The sequence below is a fragment of the Suncus etruscus genome, chromosome 7 (genome assembly GCF_024139225.1).
Source record: "Suncus etruscus isolate mSunEtr1 chromosome 7, mSunEtr1.pri.cur, whole genome shotgun sequence".
NCBI lineage: Eukaryota > Metazoa > Chordata > Mammalia > Eulipotyphla > Soricidae > Suncus > Suncus etruscus.
In genome coordinates this window covers 50,281,972-50,295,795 of record NC_064854.1, presented here as the reverse complement: position 1 = coordinate 50,295,795, position 13,824 = coordinate 50,281,972, and the positions used below count along the sequence as shown (strand labels likewise).

The window sequence follows — 13,824 nt, the reverse complement described above, 5'->3', positions numbered from 1 at the left end:
ACCATATTATCTATAAAGTTATAGGCAACCATAAATGAAATACCTTTAATAGAATAAACTAAATCATTTCAGTATTTAAGGAACAATAAAGTAGAAATAAATGACTACTTAAAAATAAAACCACACCTGGGTCAGAGTGATAGCACAACAGGAGCGCTTTTGCTATACATGCAGATGATCTGGGATGGACCCTGGTTCAATCCCCAGTACCCCATATGGTCCCCCAAGCCTGTTAAGAGCGATTTCTGAGCACAGATCTAGAAGTAATTCCTGAGAGCTGCCGGGTGTGGCCCCCAAACCAAAAATAAAACAAAATAAAGTAAAACCACATCAAAACTTAAAAAAAAGCATATTAATTATATATTTCATTGCTGTAGTCATTCTGGGGCAAGCCATCTCTTACCTGACTTTTAATATCAAGATCCCTTTTAAATTTTATTCTGTGCTTTTTGTGTTCCTTTTCTGCCTCATCTTTTTCCATTTTTATTTTATTCAATTGATATTGCATTTCCCCAAACACCTGTTGGATTATAAAAACAAGAGCAATTGATGCAAGAACCTACTGGATGGCTACAATTAGATATTTTGTGTCCCCTTAAGGATATTCTAGAATATAACAGTGCTTTTCTAAGAGTGCCATTTTTCTATTTTAGTCGTCTTTTACTATATTATCCTGCGCTGTACCCTACCCTATCTATCTCATTCTATCCCACCCTATTACACCCCCTACCCATTCCATAAGAATAATCAATATATTGGGGCCGGGCGGTGGCGCTAGAGGTAAGGTGCCTGCCTTGCCTGCACTAGCCTTGGACGGACCGTGGTTCGATCCCCCGGTGTCCCATATGGTCCCCCAAGCCAGGAGCAACTTCTGAGCACATAGCCAGGAGTAACCCCTGAGCGTCACCGGGTGTGGCCCAAAAACCAAAAAAAAAAATAATCAATATATTCTGTTAATAAATAGAGGCTATACATAAGTTGAAAACAATTTAAAATTGCAGATAAAGAATACATAATTAAAAAATGTAAGCAGGATGTCCAAGATTTTTTTCTATAAGATAGATTAAATTGCATATTATCACCAAAATCACATTCACCTCAGATTTAGTCAGGTAAAATTATTGATTAAAATATCACAAAGTTATTTACCATTAACATTATATAGTTTTTCTTTAAAGGATTATCAAATAGGATATCATTTAATGGAGTTCATAAGGAAACTTTCTATGTAATAGCTATATAATAATATTAATGACAATATTGTACATATGTATACAGTATTTACTGATACGACATCAATTGTATAATTGCATTATACTACATAGTTACAAGAGTGATATGCCATTATAACTGTAGCATTCATCATAAAGAGAAAATATACTTTTGAATACAATTATTTTAACATATATGAACAAACAGTATATTTGTTCCTGTATCATTTATCTAATTTAGTAAGAAATTTGGGCTGGAGTACAGGAGTTAAGGAAATTACCCTGTATAGTATCAACCCCAGTTTATTTTATTGTTTTAAACTACTTATTGATTGATTGATTCATTGAATTTTGGGCCACACCCAGCGGTGCTCAGGTGTTTCTCCTGGCTCTGCACTCAGAAGTTGCCCCTGCAGGCTGGCAGACCTGCAGACATATGGAATGCCAGAATCCAAGCAGGTCTCTCCGGGGTCAGCCACATGCAAGGCAAACGCCCCACTGCTGTGCTATCTTTCTGGCCCTTCCAACCCCAGTTTAAACTCAGTGCTCTATTCAGTTCACTAAGAACTCTTGGGAATGATCTCTGTGCACATAAATAGGAGTAAGCTCCAAGATCTGCAATGAATGGCTCAAGCCCCACACCCTCAAAAGTAATTAGTTTCAAGACATGAGATATTAGAATATTTCCAATCCACTGTAATTCCTATGTTCCAGTAAAATGACTTTGAAAAATGAACAAGTCTAAATTCAAATGTTATAGATTAAAGAGCTCATGCACATGTTATGCATGGATTCAATTCCAGGATTATGTATACCCTGAGCAATAAGCCAGGAGTAGCCCCTGAAGTACCAATGATAAAAACATACAAGACCTTTAATACTAAGTTCTGATCCTGGATCCTAAAAAATATGTCATCAATTATTCAGTAACAGTAACAAAATGTCTATTTACAAGTTTCTCTCAGCCACTTTTAATTCTAATAGTTGTGAAAACATATTTGTCTGCTTGATTTCAAAGCAGCTAGCAAAGGGCTTGCCATTTGGTATATATTAGTCAAAAAATTTTACAGGGGCCATACAAAATGGACGTGAAAAGGATAAGACGTGGCTTTTTTCAGTGATGTTTACCCAGCAGAGTCCTTAGGCGAATGTTTCCTAAACCAAACTACTTTTCATATTGGGAAAAAAAAATCAGAAAGTATTTAATTATTAAAATATCTTCGCGTACCTTTGTACTTTCCTCCTCCTGGGAAACAAGCTTCTTTTGAGTTTTTTCTAATTGATTAGTAGCTTCAGTCTTCTCTCTTGTAACCTTTTCAATATTAGCCTCCAATTGGGCAATATTCTCAGACAGTGCCAACATCTATAAAAAGAAAATAAAATCCCTAAATAAAAATGATATTTTATAAAATAATGCTAAAAATTCTTTGAATCAGTATGTTTTCATTATTTCTGGCTTTTTCACTTCTCTGTGAAATATACCCATTTTTTTTATCCTGTCAACTCACCTATATAAGATTTAAATAGATACTTCTTATTCATTCCCTGAAGTTTATCCCAATATTAGAAACCATACAAGATTAAGATCAATATTTTGGGTAAAATTCTAAAGCTTCAGATATCAGATACCCAATGATGCTATGAATAAACTTTCATGAAATAGAGGAACTAAGGAATCAGATAATGATTACCTTCCCCCGAACCCAGCAAAAAAGGATTGACTTGGAAAGCTGAAAAGGAATGTTTCTTTAGATACTTAATAGTATACAATTGATTCCATTTTCCTATCACAACACTAAAGAGATTGTAGTTTATCTGATTGGTAAAACTCCAAAAACCCTCATCTAGTTATTTCTCTTCCTGCTTTAGAATTCTGTTTAACCATTAATTTCTTACTTCTCAGCAGGTTTTTTTTGACTAATACCGGCATAAAAATAAGAGCTCCTTCATATAACCAGTGTTGATATTAAATCAACATACATTATGATAGCCATAACTGTAGTCTATAGCTGGCATTCAGTCTCATTGATTGCTGTCTATGCATAAGTAACATGATTACCTAAAATTTGTTCCTACAATAGTCTTTATATATCTCAATCATACCTCAATATCTATATATATTTTGAGCACACTTTTTATCTGTTTCCTCATTATACTCTAAGTTCCTCAAAAACATAAAAGCTGTTCATCAAGAAGAACCCAAATGTCTGTTAAATAAATAGAACAAATGGCTTTGCTGAAAATTTCTGGATATGAGTCTTGTATTTCTTCTCTGATTGTCTGAAATGCTTTGTTGACCTTAGCTATAACCTTCATAATTTTGTTTGCAGGTAGATTTGATTTTACTTCAGGAAGTTCAAAAAAAAGTTAAGTTCTTTCAAATTTCATGGTTTTTTTTTTTTTTTTTGGTTTTTGGGCCACACCCGTTGACGCTCAGGGGTTACTCCTGGCTATGCGCTCAGAAGTTGCTCCTGGCTTGGGGGACCATATGGGACACCGGGGGATCGAACCGCGGTCCGTCCTAGGCTAGCGCTAGCAAGGCAGACACCTTACCTCTAGCGCCACCGCCCGGCCCCTCAAATTTCATGTTTTATAATAGTTTTAGAATGCAGAAAGATTACCTTACCATAGAAAAAATAGGACTATCTTTCAATTTTAATCTTATAAATAATTTGAAATAATATTTAAAATATATTTAAGACTATTAATGTGGATATGAATTCAGTTTACAACCTACAACTGTTTTTTTTTGGGGGGGACACACCCAGCAGTATTTAGGTGTTACTCCTGGCTCTGTGTACTGGATGATATTAATACTCCTGGATGGTCTCAGAGAAGAAGCAAACCAAGGTAATCATGATACAAAGCAAGCACCCTAACTGCTGTACTTTTCACTCTAGTCCTAGAAACTCTTTTAAAACAAAAATTAAGATTAATTTTGAAACAATACAAAGTTGGCATATTAAAATAATGACCCTTGAAGGTATATTTTCACTTGATGAATCTGTTTTCTGAGATAACTTATACATTTAACTTATAGCTGTCTAAATGCCCTTATCAAAAAAATAATGGCTACAAATCTACTTTGAATTTAAAATATTACTAATATAAAAGTATAAATTGTCCTTATACATATTAGTCTAAATTTATAGTTAACTTGATAAGAATTAAATATTAAATTAATCAAATTAAATAAAATATTAAGTTAATTGTTAATTTCAAAAGTCAAGATTGCAACTACCCAACTTATGAATGGCTAATATAACTTCTGTTAACCAGACAATAACAAATTTTAATTAACAGTTACAAAAATTATGTTCTTTATGTATATAAAAATAATTCTTATGATAAACAGATTAACATGGTCTGATTTTTGAAGGAAATGTGCAGACATTTATTTTACTCACTAAATTTTGAGCACATTTATATAGTGCGAATTGTAAAATCAGTCTTATTCCATGATTCTCTTCCTTTGACATACATATATTGACATACATATATTCTTTATTTTGTTTGTTTTTAATCTTGGACCACACCTGATGGTGCTCAGAAATTACTCCTGGTTCTGTATACAGGAATTACTCTTGGTGGTGATCAGAGGATGATATGGGATGCTGAGGATTAAACTTGGATTGCTGGTACAAAGCAAATGACTCACTGTTATATTATCGCTCTGAACCCACCCATTACTTCTTTTCTCTGTCTACTGCCTACCTATTTCCTCATGTCACTTACTTCCTAAGGCTTCCCCTCTGCTAGTCACACCTATTTTTCCTCATGTCCACCATCTGGAAATCAATAGTACACTGCAGGAGTTTCTCTATCCACATCCGCTGCAGAGACAGAAGTAACACTGAGGCATGAGTTATAGCACAACAGATAGGGTGTTTGCACAGGTTCAATTCCTAGATTCCGATAGTAATTCAAACACCACTAGGAATGACCCAAGAGCACCGAGTGAGGACTAACCTCTGAGCTGGGTGTAGCCCAAAAAAACAAAAACAAAAAAGCATTTTAAAAATTAAATACTTGATTTAAACACTGTGGTTACAAAGCTGTCCATGATCGAGTTGCTGTCATACAATTTATACCCCCTTCTCCAGTACCCATTTCCCACCACTGATGTCCAGGTTTCCCTCCTATCCTCTCCTCTGCCTGCCTCTGGTGCAGCTATTCTTTTAAACTTTGACAGTGGTAAGCAAGAGACAAGGACACACCTGATGAAAGAGCTCGATAGAAATTGCTATACAAAAGTAGTCTTGAGAGTACTGAAAAATACTTCATATGAAAGAGGGAAAGAGTTGATGATGAACATATGACAAATGAGTGAACAAATAAGCTTATTGGCTCAGTGCACCATGCGTCTATTACTAAGTTGATAAAAATCACAAGGATTGTTCATGGTGGAATAATAAATGTTAAGGTATAAAGTGTTACAATCTAAGTTTGAACCAAGTTTGATATAGAATTTACTGCTGTTTTGCTTCTGTAACCCTGACTTTACTTTAGACATAAATGCTGTCATGACAGGCCTCAGATATATGGCAGAAGGGACTAGGTCAAAACAGCCAATTCCAGGAACAGGGCATGTACAAAAAAGTTAAGATAAACTAGCAACACCTGGGGCCTGTGGGTAGACAAGGTTATGGGCTTGAGCCCCTCCTCTACTTCAGCTTATGCAAACCCTGAGGCCCTATAAACCACAATTTACCACTCTAGACATCTAGCCATAAAAGGAAACATCCTGGACAACAAGTCAATCAACCTAAAGGTTAACTGTGATTGGTAGGGTGCTTTCCTTGAACATAAACAATCTGGGATCAATACCTGGAACCAGATATGATACAACTCCTTCCCCTGCCAGGAATGATCCCTAAGTAAACTTAGGAGTAAAACCCAAGCATTACCAAGCATTGTATAAAAACAAAAAAACAAATAAACAAATAAAAAATAAAGAACAAGAAAACTAAACTAAAAATAATTACCTCCCTAAGAATAAGGATGTTAAAAATAGACTAAAATTTATTAAATGCCTATTCAAAAATAGGCATTAAATAAGGTAATCATTCAAAACTAATCTAATTCAATTCTATCACTAGGTCAACTGCATCTTTTACTCCTCTGAAATTACAAAAAGGCAAAATTGGGCTGGAGTGATAGCACAGTGGGTAAGGTATTTGCTTTGCATGTGACTGATCTGAATTTAATTCCAGATATCCCATATGACCCTTATGCTTTCCTGAGCCTGCTTGGAGTAATTTCTGAGTGCCGAGTCAGAAAAAACCTCTGGATGTGACTGCATGTGATTCAAAACAAAAACAAAACAAAAAGTACAAACTGGATTCAACTTCACATCATTTTGGGTCTGAGGGGGAGTGGTCCAAGCAGTGATCAGGAGGCCCAGGGACTCTCCCAGTGACAATCTGACCAGTGTTCAAAGTGAGGGTACTGCAGTGCCATCAATTACCATGGACCACCCCAACAATACTCAGAGGCCTTTAGGACTGCCTGATGATTCTCAGGTGACCATGCCAAACATGCTGAGTAAGCCTAGGGAGTTCTTTCAGTGATCCTAAGTCAACCTGACCTGAGGTTCAGTGTGAGAGTCTAAGGATACAGTACTGCTCAGGCCCCATAGAACTCGTGGTTACTCAGGTTAATCCAATGGTTAGATGTGGGATCTCCAGTGTGATACTCAGGAACAAGGTGCTGTGAGACTAAACTATCATTGACTGCATACAACAGTTCAGTACCTTGAACTATTGCAGTGACACTGCATACATATTTAATAAGTGCAGAGCCTTGAGATTAAAAAAATTAGTCATGGCTTACTAATTCAAAAGTACATTTTATTTCTCTCACCATCTTTAGTCATAAATTATTCATAAATTATTATCAGTGTAAAAAGAAGTGGTCTTTTATATAAAGGCAACCAATTTATAGTTATTCCATGCTTTTCCACTTAAAAAATAAGATTTAAAATCCTTTACAGGGATTTTTAGATCAACTCATTATTTTAGTCCCTTTATACCTCCAAACTTACTTCCCACTGTTCTGTACCTCACTATCTAAGCTCAAGTGCCCTGACTACCTCGAAGATTGAAGCCTGTGAATTTGGAAGCTTAGTTTTCCTAGATTTGCATGTCTCTTTCCTTCAGCTTTTTATATGTCCACTGTATTTAACATTTTCATGTCTCATTTTTAATCACTGGGGATTACTGTTGGGAATTATTATGTGGGGGATTAAACCCAGGGCTTCATTCATTCAAGGCATACCCTGTATAACTGAACTTCACTCCAAACCCTCAAGATTCATTTTCTTTTTCTTTCTTTTTTATTATTAAATATAATTTTTATTTTAATCATAGTGGCTTACATATCGTCTTTTTCTGAGTAGATTTTCATGACTACCTAGACAAGATTATATTTGCCTAAGACATATGATCATGGAAACCTACACCTTATATTAATGTCTTTATCACAATGATAATTAAAAACAATAAGAATGAATAATGCCCAAGGTAGTAGATAGTCCCCTTGACAGTTTATACCAACACAATGACCTTATATGTGGATGATTGATATAGATATGAAAGTACAGCAGCTAAAGATTACTGTTTTATGTTTTGTTTAGTTAGTTGTAGTGCTGAGGAGTTACTCCTGGTTTGTATGCAGGAATTAGTCTTGGTGCACTCCAGGGACCATGTGGGATGTGAGGAATCAAATCTAGGTTGGTCAAGTGCAAGGCAAATGTCCTGTACTATTTGAGTCTGTACTTTGGATATATTGCTATACCATTTTTCCACATCACCTGTATGATCAAAGCCCCAACTAGTTTCCCCATTACTTCCATTCTCATCTTGTTCCTTAGCCCTTTATTTCTTTCCTTTTCTGTCCTTTTTCTCCCCAAGTTCTGGGGTCAAAGGTGATCTAGTCATCCACTCTTTGCTATATGATATTTCCTTATCCAGTTATTCTATATACCACAGATAAATGAGATCATTCTGGTTGTTCTATTTATTTTGGCTTACTTCACTAAACATGATATATAGATTTCCAACTAGATTGTAACAAATTTCATGATTCCATTGTTCCTTGCAGCTGCATGTATTTTCATTGTCACGTATATAGGCCATCTCTTCATAACCCATTTGATTGTCATTGATCACTTAGAGTCTAAAGATGCCATATATTAGCATATGTTAGCACTTGGTACTAAGTGCTACACTAAATAATGGTATGCATATGTCTTATTGAATGAAGGTTTTTATGTTGGAGGTAGATGTTCTGGGATAGTTGTATAATACATATCCAAAATACAGACTCAGCAACATTGAAAATATGAGCTATAATATAAAACACTGAAATTTGTAAAGTGCTTGTCAAGGTGGCAGGTGGGGAGGTCAGGAGGGATTAATGTGGGAGGAGAGGAACATGAGAATACCAATCAAAGGAAGTTGACACTGGTGGTGGGATTTGGTGTTGAAATATTGCATATTTAAAACTCAGATATAATTTTGTAAGTCATGGTTCTTTAAATAAAAAACATTGAAAAATGCAATCTAGGGCCCGGAGAGATAGCACAGCGGCGTTTGCCTTGCAAGTAGCCGATCCAGGACCAAAGGTGGTTGGTTCGAATCCCGGTGTCCCATATGGTCCCCCGTGCCTGCCAGGAACTATTTCTGAGCAGACAGCCAGGAGTAACCCCTGAGCACCGCTGGGTGTGGCCCAAAAACCAAAAAAAAAAAAAAAAAAAAAAATGCAATCTAGCCTCAAAGGCTAAGAATGAGGAAATACAGTTTAAAACCAAAACTGAAAGCTAGGTGGCACTTGAACTCTAAAGTGAGCTCAGAAGTACCTGACCAACAGAGAAATGAGGCAGAGTCTTGCATTAGGGATCACAACTATTTATTCTGCATAATGAAGTGCATCCAATCATACAAATCATTACTAAATAGCTATTAAAACCTAATGACATTTGAGTCTCTGAGTCGATGCATTTTAGACAGGTGGTATATTCCCCCATAGAAGCTTATTTATGAAAATATTAGTTTAAGTCAACCTCTCTCATTAGGTCTATAAGCTTCAGCTTCATGGAAGAACTTGTACTAGCTCTGAGACTAGCCCATTTATAGCCCCTTCAATTACTATCTTTTGAATGGTGAATTAATAAGAGGAATATATAAGAGCACATGAAAATATCAAAAGAAATACAGACATTAATGAGCATGAATGAACTAAAAGTTCTGAAATTTTCACCAGTTAACATTACCCTTCAGGGCTAAGAAGGTAGATAGTTGATGTGACCTAGAAGGTAGATAGTTGATGTGACCTACAATGAAATTTTTAAATTTTTATTTTTTGATATAGTCACCATGAAATTACAAAGTTATGCATGATTGGATTTTAGTCATACAATGTTCAACACCAATCCCCAGTGTTCATCTCCATCTATCAATGCCTCCCACCCTCATTTGCTTCCAACCAGTCTATTCTACAAGGTAAATATATATATATAAATATAATATACGTATACATATATATGTATATAGCAGTTGGATAACCCCCCACACTGGCAGCTGAACTGGATATGCTTTTGGATACCCCCACTGTAATGACTATTAAAGCTGGCATGCCCACTGGACACGCCCCCTTGTCTTGCTGAGTATAAAAGGAAAAACTTGGACTACTGTGGGGGGCCAGGATAGTGACCACAGCAGTGCCTGATGGTCCGTGGAGGGCCAGAGATAAAGCATTGGAAAGATGTTGCCTGCTTTGTATCTATTCTCTTTTCTTTCTTGTGCCAGGGTCTCCCCTGGCTACCTCTGGTTGGTGAATTTTCATCTAGCTCTCTCTCCCTCTCTCTGAAATACTAGGGGCAGTGGTAGCAGGCCTCAAACTCCAGAAATAAAAAGTGTACTGAACTTGGTTTCTCTTTGTCTCTCTTTTTCTCTCTCTGTACTAGGCGGGCAGTTGCTACAACAGGCATCGCTGTATGGGCTCTTGGCCATACTCAGCAGTTGGGCCTGATGGGTCCCTTCCAGCCTTGCAGCATTCGGCCTTGGCAGCCTTGGGCCTTGAAGCTGGCTGCCCTGCATCCGTGGTGGCCTTGGGACTTTGCATATACTGTATATATTTATATTTATATATATGTATATTTACAGATACATATATAACATATGTAAATGTTTATATACATATATAAACATTGCACTGTTTAAAATATTGTTGCTGATAGGGTTTCATACATAACACTTTACCATCTTTAAAAAACAACACCTTATTATTTTCCTCCACTATAGGTATTTCCATTCACCTTTCCAACCCCATACCATGCTATCATTCAGCCCCCTCAAGGGACTTGTTTCCTACTGAATACCATTTCTCTTGTTATTTGTTTACATTGTTTTTGGGTTGTTGTTATCATTTCAACATTATGTTTTGTATATCATAAGTGAGAGAGATCATCTGTGCCAGTCTCTCTCCCTGACTACAGTTGGCTTTTGATAGGCAGTATTTAAGACAGATAAAAACAAGGGAGTAGATCATAGATAAGGTGTAAGACTCACTGGACAATATATGTTTTATCTATGTTCACAATTTCACATTGCCTTGCTTACAGTATATTCTAAGTGAAAATTTCTGAATGAGTTATTAGTTCAATATCATAATTATGAGCATTTGGGTACATTTAGTTTACTTTATCCAAATAAAATCCAAAAATGGTTTCATTTATAACTACATGAACCTCATATTGTCCAATTTTACTCTTGTATCAACTTTAGAGATAATCCCCTGGCAAGTCTGAGGAAACACATGAGTTGCTAGAATCTTTTAGATTAGCCACATGCAAGGCAAATACCCTACCCACCATACTAACTCTCCAGTCCCACTGACTAAGATTTTACAATTTAAAATTCATTTATAAATTTTGGCTTACTGAAGTGACATCATTATACAATGTATTCTGTAATTAAATCATTGTGATGGGGCCGGAGAGATAGCACAGCGGTAAGGCGTTTGCTTTAGACGCAGAAGGATGGTGGTTTGAATCCCGGCATCCCATATGGTCCCTGGAGCCTGCCAGGAGACATTTCTGAACATAGAGCCAGGAGTAACCCCGAGCACTGCCGGGTGTGACTCAAAAACAAAAACAAAACAAACAAAAAAAGGTAAAAAATGTATTCTGTAATTAAATCATAGTGAATTTTTAAGTACCTTTAATCTCATGTCATCCCTTTCTTTTGTTATTTCCTTTTTAATTGTCGTTTTCTCAAAAGTCCATTTCTCTTGCTGAGACACAAGTTCTTTTTCAAGGCGTTCTGTCTGCTTCTCAAGTTCATTCTTCAATTGCTCACACTGGATTAAAGTCTGTCAGAATAAGACAAAGTGAGATGCCAGCTTAAAGTATAAAAAAAAAAGAATTAAACTTTACCTTTAAAATAGTTAAAAACTAGCTGCAAAATTATTAAAGTAATTTTTGTATTTTTGTCAATCAATACCACTAACTCATATAAAATATTCAAATATTATCTTTATTCACAAACTACAATTTAAAAATTTCTATTTTTAAAATTAGGCTATGTTATCTAATTAAGAAAAAACAATGAATTTTGATCAGGGCCACAAATAAACAGAATTTTGGAAAAGGGAATCTACAAAATAAAAGTTTTCTAGTATTTTACTTTTTTTTCTTTATTTTTAATTATGTGAACAATGATGCAAAGGAAGAGGACAAGGTAAAGTTACAGTGGAAGGACAATCACCCAAAAACAGAGTTCTCAGAATAAATCCCCCTGCTGACACCTTAATTTTGAACTTACAAAGAACATTAAGAAAAATAAAACAGAACCCATGTACAATTATTTTGTCCCTCAAGACCCCAGATTGTAGTACATTATAACATTTCTTAGTAGTACACAAACCATTCTAAAGCCATAAAGTTTATGTAACTCCTTAAACTTGAAGGCATAGTAGTTTTTTACATTTCCATGCCCATGCATATTAGTTTAAGTTAACCTCAAAAGTTTAAGTGGGTTTTTTTTAAGTTTTTTTTTTTTAAGGAGCACAGTAAAAACGGTGTTAGGGTGGCAATTATTGTTTGCATAGGCCCACCAAAATATGGGGGACATGGAAAGGAAAAGCCTTGGCCTAAATACAAGGAGATCCTACCCCTGAAGTTTCCTGGCATAAGACCAACTCTAGGCTCCAGGCAAACTAGTTTGTCCAATTCAGGTCATTGTCTGTGGTGCCAATACAGTTTTATTTATCACACAGTCTCTGTTGTTGGTATCATGTTTCTGTATTGAAGATCCTGGAATCTTTTTATCCTACATTGAAGTAAGGATGGTGCAGAGCGTCTTCTAATTTCAACTCACAATTAAAGGGCAATGCAGAAAGCTCTGTCTAGTAAACAGGTCATTGTTGTTGTTGTTAAGTCTTCTCAGTGTTAAAGGAAGACTCTTTTGAGTAGATTGATGTCAGAGCAGCAGTATGGTCTTCCCTGGTAGAGGATTGCTTCCAGGTGATGTTATAGAAATCAATATATTATGTATATATTGCATAGAATATATAATTATTAAGTTTACTAAATTTTTATTTGATCATTATTAAACTTATTTGAAAATTTTATGGGTCAGAGAGATAATAAAGGGGATAGGGTGCTTGACTTGCTATGCGGTCAATGTGGGGTCCCCTGAGAACTGGCAGGAATGACTCCATGTAAGCCCTTAGTGCTAACTAGTATGGCCACACATACAAAATTGAAAACTTTAAAATAAACAGAAAACACCTAAAAATAACATACTATATTTGTCATTAAATGCAGGGTATCTATTTTGAAATATTATATAATAACATACAAATATTTACTGCATTCTACAAGTACAAATATATCTAGTTATAAAATACAATGAAGGCAATATTTAGTTCAATCACCCTCATATAAATGAAACTCATTTTGACATAATCAAAAATGTACTTAATGAGGTTATGAAGATAGCTCAAAGAACTAGGGTATATGCTATCCTTGTAGGAGGGTCAGAGTTCAGAGTCTAGCACTACAATGTCTAATTCCAAACACCACTGGGAGAGAGCTTAGAGGTGGGAAAAGGAAAACCTCCTACTTTTTCCTAGGATTGCTTTGGCTATTTGGGGAGTGAAAGGGTTTGTTACCCCATATAAATTTCAACTGTAATTGGAATCTCTTTTTCTTTTCTTTTTTTTTTTGTGGTATATCTATTTTTAATTTTTTATTTTATTGTGGTCAAAGTGAATTACAATTCTCTCACAGTAATATTTGAGGCACATAGTGACAATAAGTGAGGGTCATTCCCACCACCAGTGTTGTCCTCTCTCCACCCCTGTTCCCAGCATGCATCCCATAACTCCCTCCTTTACCCCCATAATGCTAGTGCAACTTTTCCCCCTTGTACAGCTTGTTGTAGATTGGGTATTGATTCTGTTGTCATTGACTTTAGATTTGGTATTCATGTCTGATCAGTTTTTATTTCCACCAAATGAACTTTCAACTGTCTGGCCTTGGTACCGTCTGGGGGAAGAAGGGAAAAAGAAAAAAAGAAAAAAAAAGGCAAACAAAAAATGAGAAAAACTA

General features: G+C 35.7%; 1 protein-coding gene across 1 annotated transcript in view; it reads right to left on the bottom strand.

The window, feature by feature from the left end:
* SDCCAG8 (SHH signaling and ciliogenesis regulator SDCCAG8) overlaps positions 1-13,824 on the bottom strand; it is a 103,028-nt gene that overhangs the window by 45,475 nt on the left and 43,729 nt on the right. Inside the window, 3 exon segments of the mRNA XM_049777565.1 lie at positions 404-520; positions 2,440-2,574; positions 11,430-11,582. Coding sequence (XP_049633522.1) covers positions 404-520; positions 2,440-2,574; positions 11,430-11,582 — 405 coding nt within the window.